This window comes from Tupaia chinensis, unplaced genomic scaffold (assembly GCF_000334495.1).
Source record: "Tupaia chinensis unplaced genomic scaffold, TupChi_1.0 Scaffold000206_1, whole genome shotgun sequence".
Taxonomy (NCBI): domain Eukaryota; kingdom Metazoa; phylum Chordata; class Mammalia; order Scandentia; family Tupaiidae; genus Tupaia; species Tupaia belangeri.
The window spans coordinates 1395138-1422543 of NW_006159681.1; the positions used below are offsets into that span (position 1 = coordinate 1395138).

A 27406-nucleotide genomic window follows, 5' to 3' on the forward strand; every position below is an offset into this window, starting at 1 on the left:
TTCTTTCTTTTTCTTTTTCTTTTTTTTTTTTTTCTCTTTGCCAGAGAGATTTTTTGCTATAGAGCATGTGCACTCATGTGAAAGTGAGATAGAAAGAAAGTGAGAAATACCCCCCTGGGTGGGGAGTATGACCACACCACAATCCCTTCTCTTCTGTTCTCTAGGGATCTTGGGCACATAAGCACATGTGCCCAGCGTGAGTTTTAAGTCGACTAATTCAGGACTCAAACTGCAGTCGACTATGTGTGGTCTAGCTTGAAACCATTACATCATCTGCTGGTCCCCAGAGGCGTTTTTAATTTCAAAATGGCTACAGCCCTGCTAAGCTTTGAGCTGGCCTGCTTCCATTTCAATAACTATTTATTGTCTTTCTTCATTGGCACATAACAAATCACACCAAAAATTAATGGCTTAAAGCAACACGCATTGCCTTACAGTTCTTCCGGTCAGGGATTCAGGTGTGGCTCAGTTTTGTCTCCAGCTCTGGGCCCCTCGTGGGCTGCAATTATGGTGTTAGCCTGGGCTGCGGGTCTGAAAACCTGGATGAATCTATAGATCTGATCCATCTCCCTCAAGTTGTTGATGACAGGATTTGGTTGCTCAGGAGTGTTGGTTGAGGTCTCTTCAGTTCCTTGACCTGTGGGCCTCTCCATAGGACAGCATACAGCAAGGCTCTTGGCTTCAGCAGAGAGGGCAATGGAGAAACTGCCTTGTCGGCAGCATGGAGATCACATGCCTCATAACCCGGTTTCAGACTGACGTCCTGCCACTCTCCCAGTACTACATTCATTACAAGGTCACCGGGGCCAGCCCTCCTGGGGAGGGAGGAGACTAAATATCAGCAGGCAGAGATGGCTGGGTACATTTTAGAAATATGGCTACTACGCTTTATTTTTATTAAAATAAAGATGATCGTATTCAGATACACTGGGAGAAAATGCTTCGAACTTTTATTTTTTTTTCATCATTTTATGCAGCTACTCTGAGGCTTAGGGAACATTTAAGTTAGAACAAAACATTGTTATATACTTGAAGTCATGACCATAATCTTACTCTTTACCTGATTATCATATGAATTGTTACATAGCTACTGTCTATATTTGAAATTTAAGGGTAAGCATTAAAATGGAAGGGTTAGAGGCCATAACATTTATGTTACTAAATAACCAATGCTTGACTACTAATACAAAGTGTTGACAATTAGAATACTGATTCTAATGGTAATAAATTTCCCCCCTGACCCCATGAAAGCCAGAGCAAGTGCACATTTTTAATTCTGAAAGAAAAGAGCTATCAAGTAAAAGTTATCTACCTGGTGAAACTGTCATTTAGAAATGAAGGGGAAGCAAAGACACCAGATGAAGAAGAGCTAGGACACTGTTGTTAGTACACATACCTTCAGAGGTGGGTTAAAGGAAATTTATTCAAAGGAAAGAAAACGATCGAAAAAGGGGTCTTGGAACACCAGCAAACAAAAGAGAATGATTAGCAGAAATATAAATACATATGACAGAATTCCTTTCTCATATTGGTTTTATAAATGACATTTGATAATTGAAATGATTACAAAACCATTTTATACTCAAGAAAGTGGTACTAAATAATGACAAAGAAAAAGGCCTTAAATGAAAATAAATTTTCTTCACTTCACTTGAAGTGGTGAAATGTTACTTTCAGTACAAAATGACATCACATTTGTATATTTTAATTCCCAGGGGAACTGAAATGAAAACTGTACAAAGTGACAAACTCAAAATACTGTAAATACAGCAGGCAGATAGAACAATAGCAACAAAAGTTTAAGTAACAAACAGAAAAGCAAAAAGAAAATTAGCAATTCAGAAAACAAGTAACAAAAAGACAACCTTATGTTCTAACATTTCAATGATAGCCTTAAATGTAAATGGCCTAAATATTTCCAATTAAAAGTTACAGAGTGGGAACAGCAGTTAGTATAATGGCTATGTCACTGGACTCCCATGTAGTCTCCATGGTTCGAGTCTCAGACCCAACAGCTTAAACTCACACCGGGCGTGTGTGCGTGCGTGCCCAAGATCCCGAGAGGAGAATGGAGGAGAAGGGATTGCGGCGTGGCCATCCCTGCTGGGGTGTGTGTGTGTGTGTGTGTGTGTGTGTGTGTGTGTGTGTTATTTCTCTCTTTCTGTCTCTGTCTCTCTCTCGGGGGTGTGGGGTGGGCCCCCCTGCTGGGGGGTGTGTGTGTGTGTGTGTGTGTGTGTGTGTGTGTATGTGATTTCTCACTTTCTGTCTCTGTCTCTCTCTGTCTCTCTGGAAAGTGCACATGCCCTATAGCAAAAACCTCTTCTAAAAAAAGAAAAAAAAGTTACAGAATAGCAGGATAGGTAAAACAAAACAACAAAACTATATGTGAACTAAAAGCCATTATTAAGAAACTTCCTTCCCCAGATTATCAATAGACACTGTTATTCTTGAGAAATAAACAAATAGAAAATAAAAGAATAGAAAAAATTTTCAGGCAGAATATAGTTAAAGAAAAACTAACTGGCTACATGAGTATCAGAGAAGGTACTTCAAAGCAAATATAATAAAATACAATAAAAACAGAAAAAGAACAAAGAACTGCCACAGGCACAGACAAAGGGGAAATTTTGCAATGATGAAAGATCAGTATGCCAGGAAGACATGACAATCTCTAAACCAAATAGCACAGTTCCCAAACAGATGAAGCTAAAACTGATAGAACTGAAACAAGAAATAGACAAACAAGAAATTATAGCTTGGCACATCAACAATCCTCTTAGGAAATGATCATTATTAGAGATCAAAAAAGATATAGAATATTTGAACAAGACAATCAACCAACAGGATGCGATTGTCATATATAGAACATGCCACCATACAACTGCAGACTACACCTATTTTCAAACACACATGTGGGTCATTCACCAAGATAGACCATGTGCTATGTCAAAAATAACCTTCAACAGACTTAAAATAATTGAAATCATGGAGAGCATGTTCTCTTACCATAGTAAAATCAAACTAGAAATCCATAACAGAAATACAAAAGGTATCTCTAAAAAATTAGAAATGAAACACAAATGAATAAATAATCTAGGGGTCACTAAGAACTTTCCCAAGAAATTAAGAACTGTACAAAATTGAATGTAAAAAATGTGCATATAAAGAATTTGGAAGGCAGGTAAACCTGCGCAGAAAAAGAAACGTCAATAGTATATTCCTACATTAGAAAGATGGAAGGTGGGGCCAGATGGCGGTGTGGTGTAAGATGCAGTTCTCTGCGAGGCTGGCTGGTGGGAAAGTTGCTTCTGGTCATACTGGGCACACTTGTGCTCAGAGTCCTGATCTCCCTGAAGCTGGGATGGATCGTGGTGTTAGGACCCTGTGAGAGGTGCTGTGTCTCTGTCTTTCTCAGTCATGGAAGAAATACAGAAACTTAAAGGAAAGAAAGAAGAAAGAAGTGTTAAACAATAATTAAAGTTCCTATGTCACGAAGCAAAAAAATCAATAAAGAATTCAACAAAATTGACACTATGGAACAATGAGAACAATTGAAACTGGTTCTCCAGTTTCAGTTATGAACACATAAGGATCAACACTTTGTTTGTAACAGGAGTTATTTGTTATATAAATGAATTAAAAGCTCTCAATGTGATTGTACCCCCCCCCAAAAGTGTAGTTGATTAAGTTAATTATCAAGGAATAAAATGATGACTTTTATCCCCCGAAAAACTGAGAATGTAGATTATTTAAAGTTTGTAGTGGAAGAGCTGGAAACCCACATACCCGTCCACGTGTGGAAACTTACGTATACACAGCAGACACACTACGATGTGCCGCCTCACCCGCAGTGTCCTGAGCAGTGTTGGCCTCACAGTAAATACTCTAGTAGAATGTCATAATCCAGTAGAGCATTTAGGAAGTAGAGCATACATGTGTTAGCCTAACCTTTTCATTTTCTGTGGTATATATTTCAGTATGTTACCGTTCCTTATCATGTACGTGTATGATACATTGTTACTTTGCAATATAAAAACTGTACAGTTTTGCTGTCACTTATGTTCCTTTTTGGTAATTCTCACAATGCATTTCAACTCTACCATCTGCTGAGTGCATTGCATTCAGATATATTCCCATTTTAAACTTAATTAAAAATCTCCCTGTCATATATTAATGGATTCTCATTTAGGATCAAATAGACATATCAATACACACTTATTTGCATTTCCATTTATGAAAAATATATTGTATATATTAGAAAGCAGTAAAAAGAAGAAATTACACATAACCTAGATAGACTCAAACTTTCATATCTTTTAACTGTGATAAAAAATTAGATAGGTAAGAAATAATTTCAAGACCACTAGATGGAGTTACATTGCTGGACTCCCATGTAATCAACTGTGGTTTGAATCCTGGACCTGGCAGTTTAAACTCATTCTGGGTATGTGTGATTGTGTGCCCAAGATCCCAAGAGGAGAATGGAGGAGAAGGGATTGCTGTATGGCCATCCGCCCCGAGGGGTGATTTCTCACTTTCTGTCTCTCTCCAGCAAGCGCATGTGACCTATAGCAAAAATCTCTCTTATAAAAAAAAAAATTCTCTGAGTTTTCAAGCTTCTTTAATACCTTATTTAAATTATTATGTAATGTAAATAGGTAGGTTTAGTTTTTAAAAAGATGATTGTTTTGAGAATAATACTAAAAACTATCATTGAAAAGGTAGTGAACTTAAACATAAAAATGCCCTAGTTTGCCACATTATATCTCCGCTCTTCTCCTCTGAGGTACAATACATCATGAGGCTTCAGTTTACTCAGTGTTCGAGTGGGAGTCGCATCCGTCTTTGAGGTAGATGAATTCTTCTGTAACTTTTCAAATGTTTTGTGTTACGGAAACCACAAATGTGTTTTGTTAAATTCTTTACCCTTAAGGTTTATACTTGAGTAATTTAAAAGAAATTCCCTCCACATGTTTATAATCTAATGTGTTAGGCATTTTATTTTCTTTTTTCATATTTGATGTCCAAGAACTCTCTTGGGCCAGTTCTTTTGGGGCTCTTTGGCAAGATCAGTCTAAGTCATAAACCAGAATTTCAGTTTGGATATCAACATACATCAATAATATGTAGATTCTGAACTACGCTAAGCAGCCTTTTCATTCTAAATCCCAGTGCCATAATTTAATTACATGTTTGAAGATAAGTTAACACCACTGAAGGACATCGAAGATTATTCTGGTTAAGGTTAACCCAGAGAGGATACTTTTCTTACTGTCTTTTTTAAAAACAGCTTTTTCTTTATCATGAGATATTCATGAGTGTACACACGAGAGTGAGAGATGAGAGAGAGAACTCTCCGTAGGAGTTGGTCATGCCACCATCTCGTACACTCACGGCTGTGTACAGGAACACGTTTGATATATTTTTTTGAATTGGCTTGGAAAGGCACTTCAAGGGCTTGGCAGCCTTAATTCCACAACGCCCTCTTTTGAAAAGCAATTTAATGTTATATTAACAGATAGTACTAATATAATAAATAATATATGGCAGTTTATCAGCAAGCATTTTCATTATTCCTGGAACTCCTTCCGTGATTTTATTATTTATTTATTTATTTGGGAGACATTTTTTGCTAATGGGCACATGTGCTTACTGGAGAGACACAGAGAGACAGAAAGTGAGAAATCATCCTGGGGGACATTTATTTGTATTTCTAATATGAAAAACATATTGCATATATTAGAAAGCAGCATAAAGAAGAAATTACAGATAACCTAGGTAGACTTAAACTTTCAGATCTTTTAACTATGAGGGAGTCCAGCAATATAACCATTATGTCATCTGGTGGTCTCTCTTTCAGTTACTTATAAATTTTAATTTATGGATTTAACAAATATTTGTTGAGCTCATAATATAGTCCACTTAATATTAGGGACATGGAAATTATATTATCAAAATAGTAGACTTGATCCTTTTCTCATAATATAGTAGGGAGTCCAAAGAAAAAAAGGAAGTCATTAAATAATTACAATATTGCAAAGTAATGTTAAATACTAACAAGAAAATAAAGGTGAGAGAGTTAGGGATATCTCCTGAGACTGACAGATGGGCTGAGACCAGATTGATCTGAGACCAGAGAGCCAAGGGTATGAAGGAAACACATTTCATTCCCAAGGGTTGGGACAGGAATGAACATGGCAGGGTCAAAGATCAGGAGAAAAGCAAGCATGGCTGGGACATGGGGAAGAAAGGATGGGTGGCAGGAGATGAAGGTGGGAGGGAAGACTGTCCTTCTTGTGAGACTGAGCCATGGCAAAATGTTTTCCTTCTAGGGACCAGTAGATGGTGTAGTGTTTATATCCCTGGACACCCATGTAGCTGACCACAGTTCAAGTCCTGGATCCACCGACTTAACCGTTATGCTGGGCACATGTATGTGCGTGCCCAAAATCCTGAGAGGAGAATGGAGGAGAAGGGATTGCACGATGGCCATCACCCCTGGGGGGTGATTTCTTCCTTTCTGTCTCTCTGTCTCTCTCTCTGTCTCTATGGCAAGTGCACACATCCTATAGCAAAAATCTCTTGAAAAAATTTTTAAGTTTTCATTCTATTCTAAATATAATGAGGCCAGGGGACATGGATAAGTTTTCCTTAGGGAGTTAATTACATTTCAAATCTGTTTTATTAAGATATCATTGGTGCCACTTGATATTTGATATAGTATGTATTCTGAAATGATCACCACTTTCCCGCTCATTGACGTATCTGTCACCTCTACCTAGTTACCATTTGTGTCTGTGTGTGTCTCTGTGTGTGTGTAATTTTATTTTAGGAGATTATTTGGCTGCAATATGAATGAGATAGAGAGTAGTATCTGTGAGCACTTCAGTTGCAGTGCTGTGGAGAGAGTGAATGGCAGACAGAGGCAGTGAAGGTGAAAACGGGTCTAGGAATTAACTTCATAGGCAGAGGTGATAGAAATTGCTGCCTAAATGGGAATAAGAGCGAAACCAGTGGAGACTTAAACTGCTGGATGGACAGAGTGCCATCTAGGAGTTACCATTGTTAGCATTGTGATGTTGACGATGGGAAGAAACAAACAAACAAGTCTTCCAACAACTGAGGACCGAGTATTTTTGGTCAGTGTTAAAATTAAACGCAGAGAACTCTACTAGACATCTAAGTGGAGATAGAAAGCATTACAATATGTGCATCTAGAGTCAGGAGATAAAAAAAGGACTAGAAATACGAGTTTGGTAGTTACTGGTGAAGATGCTCTACCCAGGGACCTGTGTATGGCATAATGGTTACATCACTGGACTCCCACATAGTCGACTGTGGTTCAAGTCCTGAACCCGGTGACTTCAAACTCATGCCAGGCACATGTGCGTGAGTGTGCAAAATCCAGAGAGGAGAATGGAAGAGAAGGAATTGCGGCATGACCAGCCCCTGGGGGGTAATTTTTCACTTTCTGTCTCTCTGTCTCACTGGTGAGTGCACATGCCATATATTGAAAATCTCTCTCTAAACAATAACAAGAAAGATGCTCTATCCAGAGCCATCGGGCCTGAACTCCTCTTGATTTATAATGAGCCACAAGGAGGGACAAAGGAGATTAAGATGAAAGAGGCAAAGGAATAGTCAGAAGAGACAAGTGATAAAAATAAAGGGCAAGTGTGTTTAATGACAGAAGAAATTTTCCAGTGTTCTGAATACTGACTGCAAGGTCATCAGGGATGGTTAACAGTGAGCATTTGATTTTGCAGACTAGGATCATTTGTGCTTGTGGTGAGAGTTCAATGGAATAGAAAGCACAGATTTCCTGAGCAGGTAGAAGATAATAGGATAGGATGTAAGGAAATGAGAGGAATGTAAAGAAGTGATGTATAAATGGTCTCTGGTGTTTTAGAGTCAGGTTAACGACGTCCATCCGACTTGCTGCACTGAGGTTCAGTATGCTAAGAACAGCACCACCCAGGCTGGGCCTTCTGTGATTTAAAACAACTGCTTTCCTTGACCATCAAGACACGGATCACAATCTTAAATAAATACTCATGACTATTTTTGGAAAATTGCTTTTCTACAAAAGAGTGGAGTATTTTGTGTGTGTGTGTGTTTGGGGGTTGGATTTGTAAAATCTCGCCTTTCTCTTGTTCAGAAAAACTTAGCATTTGATTAAGTGGTCATTTCACAGTTTGGGTAAACTGGGCTTTCTAAAGTCTCACTTCAGAAAAATCTAATTTATGAGATCAGCAGTTGGAGTAATGGCCATGTCACTGGACTCTCATGTAGTTGACTGCAGTTCGAGTCTTGGACCCAGTGGCTTAAACTTACGCCGGGTGCATGTGCGTGCGTGCCCAGGATCCTGAGAGGAAAATGGAGGAGAAGGGATTATGGCATTGCCACCCCCCCATTCCTCCCCCCAGTGGGATGATTTCTCGCTTTCTGTCTCTCTGGCGAGTGTGCACACCCTATAGGAAAAAATATATATAAAAAATAACAAAATAAAATAAAAACTGTCAAAAAATCCAATTTATATTTTAAAAAGGGAAATGTTACACTTCAATACCAACATGGCCATCACTGTTTGTGCTGAAAATTAAATTCCAGATCACTCAGAAGAAAAAAAACTTCACAGGCAGTAAGTATCACACTTGCTTTCCTAAAATATCTTGCTTTAATGAGAAGGGTGAATGGAGTAAAGCATTTGGAAATATACACAAGTAATAGTTTGTAAAAGTCTCAATATACTATAATATTTCTGGTCCTGAATCTCCTTTTCTCTGATAGCTTTTAATGTGGGATACATTTTAGCTAGCTTGGATAATTAATGCAAAGAACTGTGAAAATAAAACAGACTTTAAGATAAATTATGTTTTGATTGGAAAAAAATGTATGATCACTTTTTGAAAGTAAATATGTCAGTCATTTGGGTTGCTCTCCCCAAACTGCATTATTAAGCCTGAGAAAACTTCCAGTTAGTAAATATAGAGCAATTTGGCAGCTGTGCACATTCTGTCAAATGGGCGTGAGAAAGTATTACTGCGGCATACAGTCATAGAAGAGCCTTCTCCTGTTCTCAACAAACGCTAACCGGATTTGGGGAAATCTTCTGCCTTAGCCTCTTCTGTTCTTTAAGAGTGAGCGTAAGTGGGGAGAAGGGCTTAGGAATTTTGCTTAGGAAATGCATAGAAAAATTGGGATAGTTTGTAATTTTATTCTTGGGAACCTTGATGTGAACATACATATTGGGAAATGTTGATGAATTCAATGTGTATCAAAATCTATAACAAATAAACAGATTCTTAAATAATAATAATAACTAAATAGAACAAAGTCCCAATCTTGGTAAGCATAACACTCAGCACTCCTATCTTTTACCACTGCCTAGTTTGTTGTGGAACTATGGGAGGAAATTTTGTTCAAGTTTTCAAATTAATTAATTTTTTTCTTCCATGAGCAAAAGAGAGTAAAAGAGAAAGACCGCACCCCTAAGAGAATCTTAATGCCATGGTATACCATAGCCATGGATCATGGACACATGTGTACTCAGCACACTCAGGAGGGTTCTGGATGTGAACCAGGAACTTCTCAAGGGCGTCGTCTCCCAGAGCACACACTGCTGCTGCATCGCTCTCTGGTCCTAGTAGGAACTATTTCATGGAATGATCCACTGTCAAAATATAAATTTAAAAAATATACATATTTTGGGGGGGACCAGCAGATGGCGTAATGGTTATGTCACTGGACTCCCATGTAGTCTACCATGGTTCAAGTTCCAGACCCGGCAGCTTAAACTCACACTGGGCACGTGAGTGCATGCATGCCCAAAATCCTGAGAGGAGAATGGAGGAGAAGGGATTGTGGCATGACCATTTCCTTTGGGAGGTGATTTCTCACTTTCTGTCTGTCTGTCTCTCTGTGTCTCTCCAGTAAGAACATGCTTCTTATAGCAAAAATATCTAAAATATATGTAGTGTGTGTGTGTGTGTATAGTATTATATGTGCTCATTTAAATTTCTTAACTAAATTATAGAAACAGTTATATTGTCATCTTTGTTCTTTAATGTATATGAAAATATACATAGTGAGGTAAACTATATTCAGTGTCACCTATCCAACTTTGGAAAGTGGAAGAATCTCTGGTATTATTGGGTTGTCATAAAAGTCATGAGAAAAAAAATTTTAAAGTCACGAAGTATTTTTCTATGCAAAAATGTGTCATGAATTTCCAGACACCCCAACACCAGGCTGGTGTAGTATTCACTCCAATAATAGATGTGCTTTGGCTGTTAGCCACCTGGAAATACTGCTAAGGATATTGTTATATAAAAATAATGGTGAGGCTATACAGTTCTAGCACAGCCAATACTAATTGGTTTAATGGCTCAGAATTATTTGGGCTTTTTTATTTGACCCTATTAAGTTAGATAAGATTGCTTGCGAAAATTGAGATAGGTTGTGGTTTTGCACTGAAACCTTGAAATGAACATAAACATTAAATAACTTTGATGAATTCAACAAGTATCAGGTTTCCATAAAACAGGTCATAGGTATAGATGTTATATACATTGCTAGAAGAAATAAACTTAAGGTATGAAACTCAAATCTCATATCAAATCTGTTTATGTCTCAAAACTTGCACATTAGGGAGAATTTTCAATAATATCTTAAAACAGAACTTTCTTGAACCTGCTTGGCATCGCAAATACTACCTAAGAATAGTTAAATAATGGGTTCACCAAGGAATTCTAAATTGTCTGAACCTAAATTTGTAGTTGGCAAGTAAACACTATAAAGGCTTCAAGATGTTTGGCCTGCCAGGAAACAGGAATTTTATTTTTCTAACACTCTTACAGATGATACATTGGCCAAATTAAATGGACTGTGAGGTTTGGATCTCTCTTTACTCCTTTATTCCTGTTCCAGAGAATTTAGACTGGTACTCTCTGTCTTCGTTCTCTAAGGTTGTTAGTTAAATGTTGTAACTATTTTAACTTTTTTTAAAAATCTTTTTAAGTTTTTGCATAGGGCACCTGCACTCACCAGAGAGAGACAGAGAGAGAGAGAAAGAAAATGAGAACTCACAAAATCATCCCTGAGGGGGTCTAGCCATGTCTCAATCCCTCCATTCTCCCCTTGTGATTTTGGTCACACATGCACATGAGCCTGGCATGATTTTCAGGCTGCTGAATCTGGGACTTGAACCACGGTCAGCCATGGGGAGTCCAACACCTTAACCACCATGCTACTTGCTTCCCCTATTTTAGCTTCTTAAAACATAGAAAATATAGATATATCAAGATACTATGTGGAGACAGTATTTTGAAATAGTCTATGTTAAATATGTAGTTAATATATTAATATTGGGCATTACCATAGAAACATATTTTTAGATTTTTTCTTCACATAGTTTTTTTTTTTTTTCCTGAAAATCCAGCCAAATGGAAAGACATCATGATTTGAAAGTGTGGTATCATGCTTTTACAATGGCAGGTAGCATTAAGAGCTTAAAGAGCTACCATACAATTAAGAACCAGCTAACAAAAGGCGGAGCCTATCCTATGAATTTCATATCAATTTTTCAAGTGAATATAATTTCCATCTGAACAGATCATGCAACTTATAATTTAAAAATGACTTGGCAAACATAAGTATGCATTTATGTATGTGTGTATAAATATATAATCTTTTATCTGTAAATATATAATCCTTTTAGCAAATGAAATATCTAAGGTTTAAATAATTGGCATCATGTCCAATTTTATTTTATATTATTTTGTTGTCTGCTATAGGAAAGCATTTTGTGTCCCCATAATAAAATTCAAAATCCCTTATTCAGAGCAGTTAAGTGTAGACTGTACTATGTAAACAATTTGCCACAGTGTAAGGATTTTTAAAAATATAATGTTTAATTATGAGCAAAATTTGAATGACATTGAAGGGCTACCTTATGGCCATTTGCTGTAATGGTTTCATTTATCTCGCTGTCACAACTGCAACCTTCATATTTATATTGCACACACTCTTGTAAAACATTTCTGAAAATGCATTATTTTTTCTACTTAGACTCCTGTAAAATGTATAAGTTCTTATAATAATTATTTGTGTATATTTGGCAGGGCCATATTTGAAATTCAATATGTTTTTCTTTCCTGAATATTAAAAACTGATCCCTTTTTGTTCTTTTTACCAGAGTATGTGATATCATATCAGCAGCAATTGTTTCTGAGCTCCGTGTGTTAAGTATGTATTAATGTATTTTCAAATTGCCTGTGACTTTTGTTGTTATTATTGTGTATGTAAGCTTAGAAGCCCTAAGTTTCTTCAGAAAAAAAAATCCAAGAAAGGTTCATTTAGAATGCATTTCCTATAGGTTAAGGAAAGCAATAACTGTAAACAATAAAAAAGTCCCTTCAGACCCTATTTTATGCTACAATGATAGTGTAACTTCTGCCAAAAATGCTTCCTTTCTGCTTCACTTCATTTTTCACATAATACGTAAAACGTCACTTGGGAGAGACTTCACTAAGTAAACAAGGATGTTTGGATCAAAACACATTGTTTCTTTCAAAGCCTTAGTTACAATTTGTGATTTCTCATTTGATTTATTGTTTTTAGTAACATCTTGGGGCGGCAGCAGCAATGTCTGTTTTGTTCCTATCACAGGAGAGGCCCAGGGGAAGTACTGCTCTCTGATGAATGGCCTGGTGGGAAACTGGGACAGTCAGATTAGGTGTCCCATTAGCAGATAGTCGGAAGCCGTTATCTGAAGGATAAGAAGCTGGGAAAGGTGGGCATGTGGAGAGAGGGGAGCGTGGTGGTCCCTCGTAGCACCCAGGCTGTGTGAAGAATGCTGTACAAGGAGCAGACCCACCATGGTGGCTGAAGCATGGCACGTGGGACTGGAATGTCAGGGAGAGAGCTGGACAAAGGCCAGACCCCAGATCTTGCGGTTCCTTTAAGCTCTGAAGAGGAGATTGATTGAACTCAAAGGATAAGGTTGGGGTCAGCTAACTAATTCAGTTGACTAATAGGAGGCATTTTAGCATAAAGTACTCCAATGGAAATCTAAAAGACTAATCCGACAGATCCTCGTAAGAGTGAAAGTAGGTCATATTCTTGAAGACATAGATTTTTTCCATAGGGAGGCAGTGGCTCTGGACTCAACTTTCTTTCATTCTCAAACTGGGTTGACTCCCTCTGACTGGTGACATGGGTGGATATATCAGAGCCATACACCGTGTTTCTTCATCACTAGGATGGGGAAAATAATTGCATTAATATTTTGCTGTTTAAAATTAATATCAAATAGAAGTTGAGACTGGACCTTTGTTACATGATGTTCAGAAAATTTTTGTGAATCCCATTTTTTCTCATGGTCTCTGTTTTTTAAGTCCATTGTTTCTCTTTCAAAAAAGATAAAAAGAATCTAAAAAAAAATTAAATGGCATGTTAGTCTGAGGTGACATACTCCTGATTTACGCAGCACTGGGGAAAACTCTCACCTTGTGTATGAGACACCCTAGACCAGCTGATCTGCAGGCATTTTCTCATTAAATGGTCCCAAGAACTTAATGAAGTACCTGCTCTCTGCCTCTTTTCACAAATAAGAATATCGACTCAAAAGCAGTTTGTGTAATTTGTCTAAGATCATCTGTCTAAAAAGCAGATTTGGGACATAAACCAATAGACTCTGGCATACATAAGATGCTCTTTGGTAAGAAATAATATTTTTTTGAGAGGTTTTTGCTATAGGGAGCATGTGTTCACCAGAAAGACAGGGAGAGACAGAGAGACAGCGAGCACCCCCCCCCCGGGGGAGATAGCCTCCAGGACTCGAACCAAGGTCGACTACATGAGAGTCTGTGACATAGTCATTACACCAACTGCTGGTCCCAGAAATAATATATTTTGTGGTATAATATATTCAATGTCCATCTACCATATATTATTTATTAGTATATTTGAAATGTATTAAAATATTGACAGTAATGATCTTTATTGTGTGACATTTTTTGTAATGCAAAAATCAAAACAAGAAAACAAAGGGTCTAGAAGATATAGAAACATAGAAAGTGGTTATAGATACCAAGTACAGTGTAGGAAGAGGGTGGGAGAAGGAGGAGAGTCTGAGGAAGGACATTAAGGAGAAAACTAGTGAGGCAAGACATTTATGGGACAAAGAAAAGGGTTATTATCTGTTGAAGATAATGTGGATAGTATCCCCAACTAGACTGGTGAGAAATGCATTCATGTTGGAATGTTCACTTCACAAACTAAGTGACATATGTGATTGAATGTATAAAGGAAATTAAAATAAGATTAAATAAAAAAGAAATAAAAAGTCACCTGAATTACAATATTTCCTCACACATCAAAGACCTTGTGCTTTAACAATTGGCAAATACTTTTACAGTCTGAAAGAATGCACACATATATAAGGAAAATAATTTAATAATGCAGATGTATATTAAATTTCCCCATCACAAGCAAGTTATCTTTGCTTGAGAAAACTCTTTGAAACTGGAAATAGTATTCAAGTTCAAGGACTGAATGATTAAACCCAACTCCTTTTTAGTTAGTCTGATGTGAAAAAATACGTAGTTAATTTGTAGGCAAGATCTCAATGTACCAGCATGTAATTATGAAGTCTTCAAAACACTAGTGAAATAAAAGTTAATGAGTCATTTTAAATACATTACAATTTTATGATACTGATTTATTTTGAAAGTGGCAAGGATAAATTTAAGTTTAATATGCTGAATTAAATTCTTTTTTCATTTTGGAATTTCAACCAAAAAAAAATACTGTTAAAAAGTGAATGGTGGGAACCAGCAGTTAGCGTAATGGCTATGTCGCTGGACTCCCACGTAGTCGACTTAAAACTCACGCCAGGCGCATGTGCATGCTTGCCCAAGATCCCGAGAGAATGGAGGAGAAGGGGTTGGGGCGTGGCCATCCCCCTTGGGGGGGGGGGTGATTTCTCGCTTTGTACCTCTATGTCTCTCTCTGTCTTTTTGGTAAGGCACACACCTTATAGCAAAAAAAAAAAAAAAAAAAAAAAAAACCCAAAAAAAAAAAAAAAAAAAAAAAGTGAATGGTGACTATATAAATAAATATGTATGTGTATGTGTAGTCCTCAAAAATTCATGGAAAATATGTATGAGGAGAAAGCTACACATGGATTTAATTATTTTGCACTAAATTAACTCATACTTTAATCCCACTTTTTGTGACTTCTATTTATTTTTTTTTATTTATTTTTCTCTCAAAAAAAAAAAAAAAAAAAAAGTGAATGGTGACTATATAAATAAATATGTATGTGTATGTGTAGTCCTCAAAAATTCATGGAAAATATGTATGATGAGAAAGCTACACATGGATTTAATTATTTTGCACTAAATTAACTCATACTTTAATCCCACTTTTTGTGACTTCTATTTATTTTTTTTTATTTATTTTTCTCTCTAGAGTGTGTGCACTCACTGGAGAGAGACAGAGAGAGAGGAAGAGAATGAGAAAACAACTCCCAGGAGAGAGAGTGACACAGCCCCTTCTTTTCCATTCTCCTATTCAAATCTTGGACATGCACACACACACATGCCCAGCATGGTTTTCAAGCCGCTGGGTCTGGGACTCCACTGTGCCCTTGGCCATGTGTGATCTAGATTCCTTAACCACCATGCCACTGGCTGCCCAAACTTTTCTAAGTACCCTTATATGTGTATGTGTGTGTGTTTAGTGTTCTGTAATTAGGAGTTCCCTGCATTCGTTTTTTAAAACAGTTGGTCTTTATTTAGTGATAATCTGAGAAACGTGGTCAGCTATATCATCATGCCCTCCGTGTTACAGTAAAGGAATGAACTCAGTAAACAATTACTCCAGATAAGGACTAACTCAAATATCATTGGACAGATACAAATGTTAGCAAACCTATTTTTTTACTATGAGTCTATATTACAATAAGTAGCATTTATCCTACACAAGAATGCAAGGCTCTTTGTTGAAAATGAGGTATATAATATTCTTGATTTAACTATAGCACTGCACGCATGCTTTGTGTTCTGTTTCACAAAGATATACAACAATTAAATGTGAATAAGAAATTATAAAATAAAATGCGAAAAGAGAAAAGTTATAAAATATTTTTATAGGCAAAGTTAATATTGACTCACTTTACTATTATAAAGTCTTTATACAGCCTCAGTATGTCATTTTTTAAAAAAAGTTATTGTATAGTTTTTTCCTCCACTAAAGAGAGGCTTAAAAATAAAAACAAAAAGTAGGTATTTAGTTGGTATAATGAAACCCATTCAGTTTGTTAAATAGGTGGGACATAAGGAGGCAGTTTATGACCCATAACTAAATAAAAGCAAATGAAAAAGTGAGAGGAATTAATGTCAAGCACGTAAAATATCATCTAAGTTATTTACAACAGAAAACAGTATCTTTGGAAAATTGGTCACCTTGTAGAGCTACAGAGTTTATTAATTTGTAAATTAACCTATATGTTTAAGCAAATATTTTAAAGAATAGATTCTAACTGTTATATTCTCAATATAACTATATTGCTTTATTAGATGAAGTGATGGGAGTACAAATTGATAAAAATGGTATGCATTTGCAAATTAATTTTCTTTCGTTCTTTATATGAAAACTGATCTTAATTCCTTTGCCAAACTTTGAAATAGTTAAGATGCTGTTCACTGTCATCTGTGCTGTGAGGGTTCCTCATTTCTAGGAGCTAGTTCATCATATTTTCCAGTATTACCTTGAAGTGCCACAAGAACATAATATTGACTTGATACATAAAAGTTGAGTTAATATTAGTAAATATATATGTTTTGGTGTGAATTGAGAATTTTAAAATTTGAATGTGCTACCTTATCCACAGACTAGTGAAATATTTGAGGAAAAGTACCATGTTTTTTCATGATATTTTATTTTTAGAGCTTGTCACAATATCACCAACAAGGAAATTAACTCATGTGTCAGCTAGATGTCCTTGTGATAGCAAGTAGCAGAAATCTGGAGTGTTGTAGCTTAAATAAATAAAGGTAATTACTTTCACAAAGCAAAGAAACCAGAGGTATGCATTCTAAGCTTCATTCAACAGCTCAGCTGGTTAAATTGGATTCTTCTCCTTTTTGTTCCACAATCTTCCATGTTACAACATGGCTGTTAGATTCACCTTCTTCAAGAACCATGGCTTTGTTCAGGCAGGAAAAAGATAGAGAAAAGACGGTTTCTCATTCTGATGTTCTCATATTTTTCTAATTAGGACATTTTCCCAGGAGACTTCCCCTCCCATCTGATTATAGAGAACCAGATCGTAATCCTGTCTTGAGCCTAAAGAATAACCAATGGATGGAGTTCAACTTGGAAGTCATAGATAGTCATGATTTAGCCTCTGGGATTGGGATAAGGGCTGATCTCAGAGATCAATAGTTTCTTTATTTTACCCAAATAAATCAGGGTGCAGATAGTGAGGGGAAGGGGACTATTACTTAGTGGACAATGTTACAACAAATCCTATCTGAGCAGAATAAGATTTGTTGAAATGAATTGTTCATGCCATATGCTATCCTCAATTACATGTTAATACTTTTATTTGTATTTGACAAAATTTAATACTAGAGATTTCTGTTTCTTTGAGGATGATTACAAATGTATAGCTTCCTCTATATTTTTAGGTGTACTGGAAAAGAAAAGATGCAATTGAGAAGATGCAACAACATTTTTGAAGGTAGGTCTTGCTCTTATAATTGCAAGGGAAATTCAAATACATAATTTTGTCCTCTGTTTTTTCTCAGATCTTAAAAAGTTAACTATGAATTCAGATTCTGTTCACTCGTTAACTGAGGAAACACAAGTCTCTCAGATGCAGCAGTCATCACTTAAGCCACACTCTGTCATGGTAGCACCTGCCTCATCCTCCAGGGATGCCTGGGATACCTGCCTGCCATTTTCTGGGCCACAATCTCATGTTGCCCACAGTTTCTGTGCTCACTCATACAGCACCAACCAGTGGGACATTTGTGAAGAACTACGCCTGAGGGAACTTGAAGAAGTCAAGGCCAGAGCAGCTCAGATGGAAAAGACCATGCGGTGGTGGTCTGACTGCACCGCCAACTGGAGAGAAAAATGGAGTAAAGTTCGAGCTGAAAGGAACAGTGCCAGGGAGGAAGGAAGACAACTCAGAATGAGATTAGAGATGACAATGAAAGAACTGAGTGAGCTGAAAAAGAAGCAAAGTTTGTCACCTCAAAAGGAGACATTAGAAGCCAAAGTTACTCAGGAGCTGAAGCTACCTAGTTTTATAGACATGTCCTCTGAGCATAAAGATGAATTTCAAAGTAATTCACAAATGTGTGAATCTGTCAAAGAGTGTTTGATAAAAAGGCAATTTCCTACAAAGGACAATACAATTAATAAGGTAAGAAAAAAAATACTTTGAATAATCCAGAGGGTATATGCATGTCTAAATGTCATGCACGGGAAAAAAAGGAAAGCAACAAAACTTCTGGTGACTGTATTAGTCATCTGCAGCTGCCATAACAAAGAGCCCCTGTCTGAATGACTTCAACAACAGAAATTTATTTTCTCAGAGCTGTAGAGACTAGAAGACTGAGATCAAGATGCCAGCAGAGTTGGTTTCTTCTGAGACTGCTCCTCTTGGCTAATAGTTTTCTCTTTGTGTCCTCACTTCATCTTTTCTCTGTATGTCTCTGCCTAAGTTCTTCTTTGTCATCTTTTACTTATTTATTTTTTTTCCATTATAGGACATATACGCTCACCAGAAAGAAATGGGAGTGGAGTGTGGGATTGGTGGGAGAAATCAACCCAGGGGGTATGACCATGCCATAATCCCTTCTCCATCGTACACACATGTGCCCAAGAATGATTTTTAAACTGTTGAGTCTGAGACTCAAACTGCACAGTTGGTCAGTGAGATCCAGTGCCTTACACTTAATGCCACCTTCTGGCTCTAATTCTTGTTCTTATAAGGTCACCATCACTAGGCCTACCCTGATGACCCCATTTTTTTCTTTCTTTCTTTCTTTTTTTTTTTTTTTTTTTTTGAGAGAGAGATATTTTTGCTGTAGGGTGCATGCACTTGTCAGAGAGACAAAAGTGAGAAATCACCCCCCCACCCCCAGGTGGGATGGCCATGATGCAATGCCTTCTCCTCCATTCTCCTCTTAGGATCTTGGGCATGTACACCCCTGTGCTTGGTGTGAGTTTTAAGCCACCAGGTCTGGGATTTGAACTGCAGTTGACTACATGAGACTCCAGTGACACAACCATTTTGCCATCTGCTGGTCCCCTGAGGCCCCCGGTTTAACTAAATCACATCCCTAAAGGTTCTATCTCCAATAATAGTCACATTTCGAGGTACTGGAAGTCAGGACTTCAAACAATACATTTCTAGGTGGAAGGAGATACAATATTAGCACATATACATTTTACTAATATTTACAGAAAAAATGAATCCAGTACTTCTTAATGTAAAAAGAAAATATTTGGAGGATTTCTGTTTACCCTAATTATGTCAAAATTATAAATGATCTAGAGAGCAGTTTCTTAAATTTGAGATTCTGGGGCTGGCTGTCCCTGTGGCCTAGTGTCTCAAGGAGCCATACCATATGGCAAACTGTGATTTGGGCCTGGCATGAGGCAGCTTGAAAAATACACACCTTGGACAAGTGTGTATGCGTGTGTGCCCCAAATTCATAAAGGGTGGAGAAATGGAAGAGCAGGAACTGTGCCCTGACCATGCTGCCAACTTTCTCTCTTCTATTTCTCTCTCTCTTTCTGTCTCTCTTCAATGAACACATATACCCTGTAGCAATTAAAGAGGAAAAAAAAAAAAAAGGTTTGGAACTCTGGCCTCACAATTAACATAAGTGGGTATAAAATGGGTACTGTTAGCAAACATTTTAAGACATTTTTCACATGACTCTCTTAGAATTTTGGGCTATACTTTGAATCGTGAAGTTTCTGAGAATTCTGCACAAAATTAACTTCTACAAAACTACATTTAATTTAGAAGTTTGTACATGAGCCACTTTACCTCTTTATTTTATTTTTTTTTAACTTGAACATAACTAGGAAGTGGTAAGAACTCATGTTACCAGTTATCATAGTCTTAATTTATATTGATACCCTTTTGGACTTAATTCTGTCTCTAAACATTAATTAGTATCTTGCATCTCTACAACTGTACCTCAATTTTTAAGCATTTCTACAATGTTCAGAATTTATAATAGGTACAACTAGATTCCATATAAACACAAAAGTTAAAAAGATAACAGTGGCATTATTTCTGCTTATTTGGTCTTCCAGTATTTTTATTTTTCTTTAATCCTGGTTGTAGAATTTCTGTATACATGTTTGAGAAAATGGTATAAGTTCTCAAAATTTAATTGTGTCCATGGAATGCAGTGATGAGAATGAAGGAACCTGGCTCAGTAGTGTGCTCTGAGTCTACAGAACATTTACTATCCTGTCGCTCGTCTTCTCAGGAGAAAATGAAGGGTTTTCTTCACAGGCATTATGTAGGATCTTGTGATTACATCTGGAATATCTTTTAGCATTGGTGTCAAGGACAAATCATACACAGGAGATATTTATTTAAATGTATTTATCTGGGCAATAAAAGCATAGATAAATTTCTTTTTCTGATAGTAGGGAAATAAATATTAGCTGTTAAAGAAGATTTAACTGGGTTTTAAAATTTTGACCAGTTTTCCTGCCAACTAGACTTAATGAGAATGATACTGTGTGTACGTGTAGGTTGTCTGATTGCAATATTTTCCATGGGGAACAACACATATTTTATTTTATTGTTCTGCAAAATAGTACCATTGCAACAATAATTAAGAGAATTAATAAATGAATCATTCTAGGTAACCAGGAACCTACACATTCTTTTAAAAATAAAATACTAAAGGGACCAGCAGTTAGCATAATGGCTATGTTGCTGGACTCCCATGTAGTCGATCGTGGTTCGCGTCCTGGACCCGGTGGCTTAAAACTAAGATCCCGAGAGGAGAATGGAGGAGAAGGGATTACAGCGTGGCCATCCCCCCTGGGGAGGTAATTTCTCGCTTTCTGTCTCTCTGTCTCTCTCTGACTTTCTGGCGAGCACATGCACCCTACGGCAAAAACCTCTCCCAAAAAAGAAAATAAATACAAAAATAAATAAAATACTAAAAGTGAAATATCATTAAGAGTTCATGTGAATTTGTCTATTAATTGAGATTTTATTAGAACATGGTTTTATTTCTTCTAAAACCCATAAATAATGTCAGATTTAAACTATCTACAAATATCTGCAATCTTAATACAATAAAGTTAGGAATTATGTGTACGATTTCTGATGAGTGAGCTGCTCTAGGAAAGGATGCCCATATTTATTAAAATAATAAATTCTATTAGAGATTTGACTAGAACTAAAATACTTCATTAAACAAGCCTATTAAAATACTTAAGGATGTCCTGAAAATTCTTTCTACCTTTTTCTCCAAAAAATATAAACAGTAGGCTTTATTTTGAAACTTTCGAGTACCTTTTAACAAAAGAATACAAAAAAACTTTAAAGAGAAATTCATCAACTCATTAAAAAGCTCTTCACAGGTGTTCAAGTTTATGCAGGGTTATTTTGAACTGTGATTGGAAAAATAAAACAAAGTAAATGCAAAAATGGACTTATTAAGAATGTATACTACTATGATAAGGTAGAAATAGAAATAAAAATAAGTTTGATGAAGAGTGCAAGTTAGTTTGACCATATAATACTCTTAGATAATCATACTGCAATTAGAATATGGAATTGATGATGTGTCATAACATTTATCACCTCTTTTCTTTTTTTTTTTTTTTGGAGAGGTTTTTGCTATAGGGCGCATGCACTTGCCAGACAGACAGAGAGAGAGACATAGAGACAGAAAGTGAGAAATCACCCCCCAGGGGGAATGGTCACGCCACAATCCCTTCTCCTCCATTCTCCTCTCGGGATCTTGGGCATGCACGCACATGCGCCCGGTGTGAGTTTTAAGCCACCAGGTCTGGGATGCAAACCACGGTCGACTACGTGGGAGTCCAGCGACATAGCCATTATGCTAACTGCTGGTTCCCAACATTTATCACCTCTTGAAAATATATTTTCTTCTTGATTTTTCTGCTGAGAGATTTAAATATTCATATATATGTGTGTATATATGTACTTTTTTTTTTCTTTTGGAGAGGTTTTTGCTATAGGGCATGTGTGCTCGCCAGAGAGACAGAGAGACAGAAAATGAGAAATCACTCCCCAGGGGATATGGCCATGCCACAATCCCTTCTCCTCCATTATTCTCTCGGGTCCTTGGGCACACACACACACACACACACACACACACACACCTGTGTGAGTTTAAGCCACCGGGTCTGGGACTCGAACCATGGTCGACTACATGGGAGTCCAGTGACATACCATTAAGTCAACTTCTGGTCCCATAATTTTTATTTTTTGCTAGAGGGTTCATGCACTCACCAGAAAGAGGCTGGCAGGCAGAAGATGAGGAGAAAGCACCCACCAAGGAACAGCGTCATCTCACAGTCCCTCCTCTTCTGCTTCTCCTTCCGTTTGAGATTTTGGGCATGCAGACATACACACCCAGCATGTTTCCCAAACTGCCAGGTCTGGTTCATGAATCTTCTGGTCAGCCATGTGGGATTTAACTGCTTTAACCACCAGGGCATGGAACTGGCCTAACAAACTTCTTTTAATTTTTTATTTATTTTTTCAGGAACAAAATGTGGTTACTGATCCATTAATATTAAATAAAGAGACGAAACCCAATCTAGATGGTACACTTCTCTTCAAGAACGATGGTGCTGGAGACCACACGATGAAACCTGGTCTAAGACTGTCAACAAGAAGCCTGCCCTTGGAGGATGAAGTAACTGAAATTTCAGCTTTGCGAGTGCATTTGGATGAGTTCCAAAAAATCATATGGAAGGAAAGAGAGTAAGTGTTAGTCATCGTCTCCTTTAATCAAGGCTGCTTCAAATCTGTTATAGTTGTTAAATCCAATAAATTGGGTCATTTGCTAATATGTTTTATCCATATTTAGTCATGAATTTTTAAGATTAAAAATTAGTTGGACATAGATTCACATTTTTAATTTTGAAAAGTAATTCATAACTTGTGGATCTTTATTTTTTTTCAAATTGACTTTTTTTTTTTAATTACAACTATGCTATCATCTCTGGTAGGTTCACTTTAAATTTGAATTCTTAATATATATGGGTAAAATGTATAGTGTGTTTTCTTTTTAAAAATTAATTATTTTATTTTATTTGTTATTATTATTATTATTATTATTATTTAATTTGATCATAGAGTAACAGAGAGAGAGGGAGAAAGGGGATGTGAGAAAGCAAGCCACCAGGTCCGGAACTTGAACCGTGGTCAACCTTGTGCTGGTCGAACTGTGGTGGGCTAGCCCCTTAACCACTTCACCACCTGCCGGTCTTTCCAGTGTGTTTTCTAATGCCATATCATTTGTGTGCTTCAGTGAATCAAAATAAACAATATATTAATGTCAATAATGGACAAACCACAATTTTGTGAGGAATTGGTTATAGAAAAGGACATCTTGCATATTGACCATTGTGGCCTACAGGAGAGAGCACTCATCCTGTGATTGACACGGCTATTCATCTTGGCTGTGGCATATTCTATGATACGGGCTGTATCCCCTTGGTAGAAATGACAGTAGTAATGTCACATTTTAATTACCCATCATTCTGTAACACAGTTTCTTGAATACAGTTGCTGAAAGAACCACCATGTGCATTATGTTCCCGAATCTCACACGTGGCTTGGCATGGACAGCACTTTGCTTGCATGTGCTTCAGCTGGGGTAGCTCCAAGGCTGGGGGAACTCTAAGGCTGGAGGCCGGAATTACCTGAAGCCTCACTGGCTCACCCCCCTGGCAGGCAGTCTTGGTTGTCCTCTGAGAGCCCAGCTGGAGCACCTGCATGTGGCTTAGTCTTGTGGCTACTTGGCTTCCCCACAGCTTGGTCACTAGGTTACAAGTGAGCCTCTAGAGCGTGCAGAAAGTAATTAGCAGTTTGATGACCCAGCTTCAAAGTCACATCCTTCCTGACACTCCTGTTGATGGAGACAGTCTCAAAGACCGACTCAAGTTCAAGTGTGAGGGACACTTCCCGAGAGGGGTGTCAAAATCATTTCGCAACATGGGCATGTAGGTTGTGGTCATTGTGCAGCCTTCTTTGCAAAACAGATTCGTCATAGACTTCTTCACAGAATTCTGATGAGGGTAGAACAATTAGTATCTGGCAACAATGTGATTTCCATTGTTGTTCCTTCCTGATCATGTTAAAAACATATTGTCATAGTGTGGAATATTTGAAGCACTTTAAAATGTGGTTTCGAAATCAGGAAATAATTATTTTTTCTATCTCTTTAGTTATGAGACACTTAATGGACAAAATCCATAAAAACAAAAGAGATCTACATCCCTTCCTCTGAAAGTGCACACATTCTGTCTATCATGAATAAAGAAAAATATTTAAGAATCTGAAAGGGAAATTGGTAGCACTAATAAACTTGAGGGACTTGAGAACTTTCTGGCTGACAGAAAAGAAATGGCAGATGAAAAACTAAGTGTATTTGTGAAAGGTGCAGGTGTACACTCAGAGGAGCCTGTGAGAGACTGAGATCGGCACCCTCCACAAGGCTTGGTTTGTTCCCTCAGTCCTCCAGATGTGCGATCTTGGGCACTCCCAAGAGTGCCTGGTGTGCTTCCTGCAGAGTAGGCCTGGGATTCGAACTGCATTCACCGTGTGGGATCTGGCTTCTGTGCAGCACATTACCACTGTGCCCTGGAGCCGTTTCCCTTTTCAGCTTTTTTGTCTGTGCTTCACCATATTAATCAATTGTAATAGTACAAGTATCTGCACAGAATGCATGCCTACTAGTCTATCTTCAGCTATAGATTCCTAATAGAGGCTGTCAACTCTAGGAAAGAGAATGGGTTGACTTCCAGGTCTGCCCACATACTAAGCACTTGTCTAGACCTAGGTGTCTCAGTTAAGTTCTAAACTCTGTGATCTTTTTCTTGAAGGCTTTCAGTTTTTGATGGATTTAAACTTCTCTGAAACCCATGCACAATGTAACTTCCCTGCCCTAGTGTATATAGGAGCAGTGGGAGGTGCTGTTTCTAAATGTAAACTTTTCTATTCTGAGATGCCACTTTTAAAGATATGCACATGCTACCATCACACACCCACTCACACGTACATACACAACATGTGTTTTTAACTTCCTTGGGATAAATGAATAATACCCCAGAGTAAGTACATTCTTCAGTTCTCAGCAACTTTGGTACATAAACCATAGACAGGCCAGAGAGTAAGAAGAAAGGGAGACTTCAAGTTGGCTTTTCTTCCCTTTTTCCTCTTTAAGGCTCAATCCCATAGGTATCATGAGTCATGGACGTGTGTCCATGAATCAACATTTGCATGCAACCCATGGGAGGTGACTGCAATCTGATTTTTTTTTTCTCCTAATAAGAGAATGTTTCCCAAAGATATAGTGTCTGTTATCACTATAAATCTTTCTAATCTCCTCAATTCTTCCTTCCAGGATCACAGCGAGTGGGTGGCTTGAGTTGAAAAGATGTGAATGCAGTTTTTTCTAAGTTCCCAGGCAGTGGGAAAATTCTCTTGCCTAGTGCGTGAAATCAGCCAAGGAAACACAGGAAATCATTACCACTGCCTCTCACTAGACCCTCCTCATCAAATACCCTACACATGATTATTTTATTTGCAAGCTGGGGACTGTTCAGTTTTATGAATTATTACCTGGTATATAGAATCTCTTCAAATAGTGAGAAATTAAATATTTCTAATGACTTAGATTAAGACTTCCAGGTAGAAAATTTGGGTTGAGGACCAGAAACCTGATTCTCTTTCAGACCTGATGTATCTTACCCAGGGAGAGTATGAGATAAAAATTTTGGTGAATGATTTTACTATTTAGAATCAATGTTCAAATTCAATTGCAGATAGAACCTGTATTCCTTATGAAATATTTGCTTTGTGTCATTTAAACTGAGCTTGTCTTTCCATTTTATGTATTTTCTATTTAAGTAAAGTAGTAAGCTTTTGTTTTGTTTTACTTCATCCAACTTAAATGTTTTCTTAGTAAAATGAGATACAAATGTATTTTAGGCCAGCCCTGTGACTTGGATCCCACATGGCCAACTGTGTGGTTCAAGTCCTAGACCTAGTGTCTTGAAAACATACAGGGCACACACATTCATATATGCCCCAAATCCAGAAAGATAGGAGAGAAGGGATTGTGTACAGTCATTTTCCAAGGGGAGTTCTTTCTCCTCCCTCTCTTTTTGTCTCTCACTGGTGAGTGGATAAACTCTCTAGCAAAAAAAAAAAAAAAAAAAAGAGAGAATAAAACATATATATTTGTAAGTACAATCTATTTATGAATATTTAAATATAATATCGTTATAAATATATTTATACATAAGATATATTTCTCAACACAATAAATTAGCCTGCAAATCTGGCTAATAGTGCTGAATGTAATATTTTAAAAAATCCGAAAGTCAATTCTACTTTACTTACTTATTCACAGTCACTAATGGGAGGTTCTATGTTTTGACTCTCTAGTACCTACTTTCCCTTGTGTTTGGGCAGTTCCCCGTCTAATGTGACAGAGACCACTTCTCTACAGTGATCACAAAATGCTAGTAAGCGTGCACCAGTCTCCCTCGCAAGGAGCGTGCAGACACTGACCTGAAAAGCTCTGGGAAGTGGTCACCTGGAAGGGCTGCAGAAGCTAATGCTCCCTAGAGGCAGAGAGCTCTGGACCCCTCCTGGTGAGGGAGGAGACCGTGGCCAGATCTTATTTCCAGAGGCAGCAGTGGCTCTGGGTCCTAGTGACACCACACAGTGTCCCCAAATGGTGAAACTGAGGTCTGCTGTGCTGTGGACCCAGAAGGTGGCTTCTGGCAAGATTTTCATGCCTGATCAAGGTTTCATCATTATGGCTTCTGGCTGCCAGGGTTCCCCAGAGCTCCCCCAAAGACTTTTTGATCTATTAATATCCTACTCAACTCATATTAGCTAATTTGGATTTATTTCCTTGTCTAATACATGATCAACACACAGGAAATAGTCAGGGAAAGCTGCAGGCAGAGGGATCTTCTTGGGACCAGTTTCGCACCCTTGACCATGGCTGCCTGGCCTCCGAGCCCTGTTCTGCAACCCTCCTGGAGGTCTTGAGCTTGGAGAATTCATTACCTACATCTCTCTTCTAATTAAATTAACCACATATGGCTTTGCAACTGAGAACATCTCCTGCTG

General features: G+C 37.5%; 1 protein-coding gene across 1 annotated transcript in view; it reads left to right on the plus strand.

Annotated features, from left to right (window-relative positions):
- Positions 1–27406, plus strand: part of CCDC102B (coiled-coil domain containing 102B) — a 261921-nt gene that overhangs the window by 57001 nt on the left and 177514 nt on the right. Inside the window, exons 5-6 of the mRNA XM_027771330.1 lie at positions 17817–18439; positions 22797–23017. Of these exons, the coding sequence (XP_027627131.1) occupies positions 17817–18439; positions 22797–23017 (844 nt within the window). The remainder of the gene's footprint in view (positions 1–17816; positions 18440–22796; positions 23018–27406) is intronic.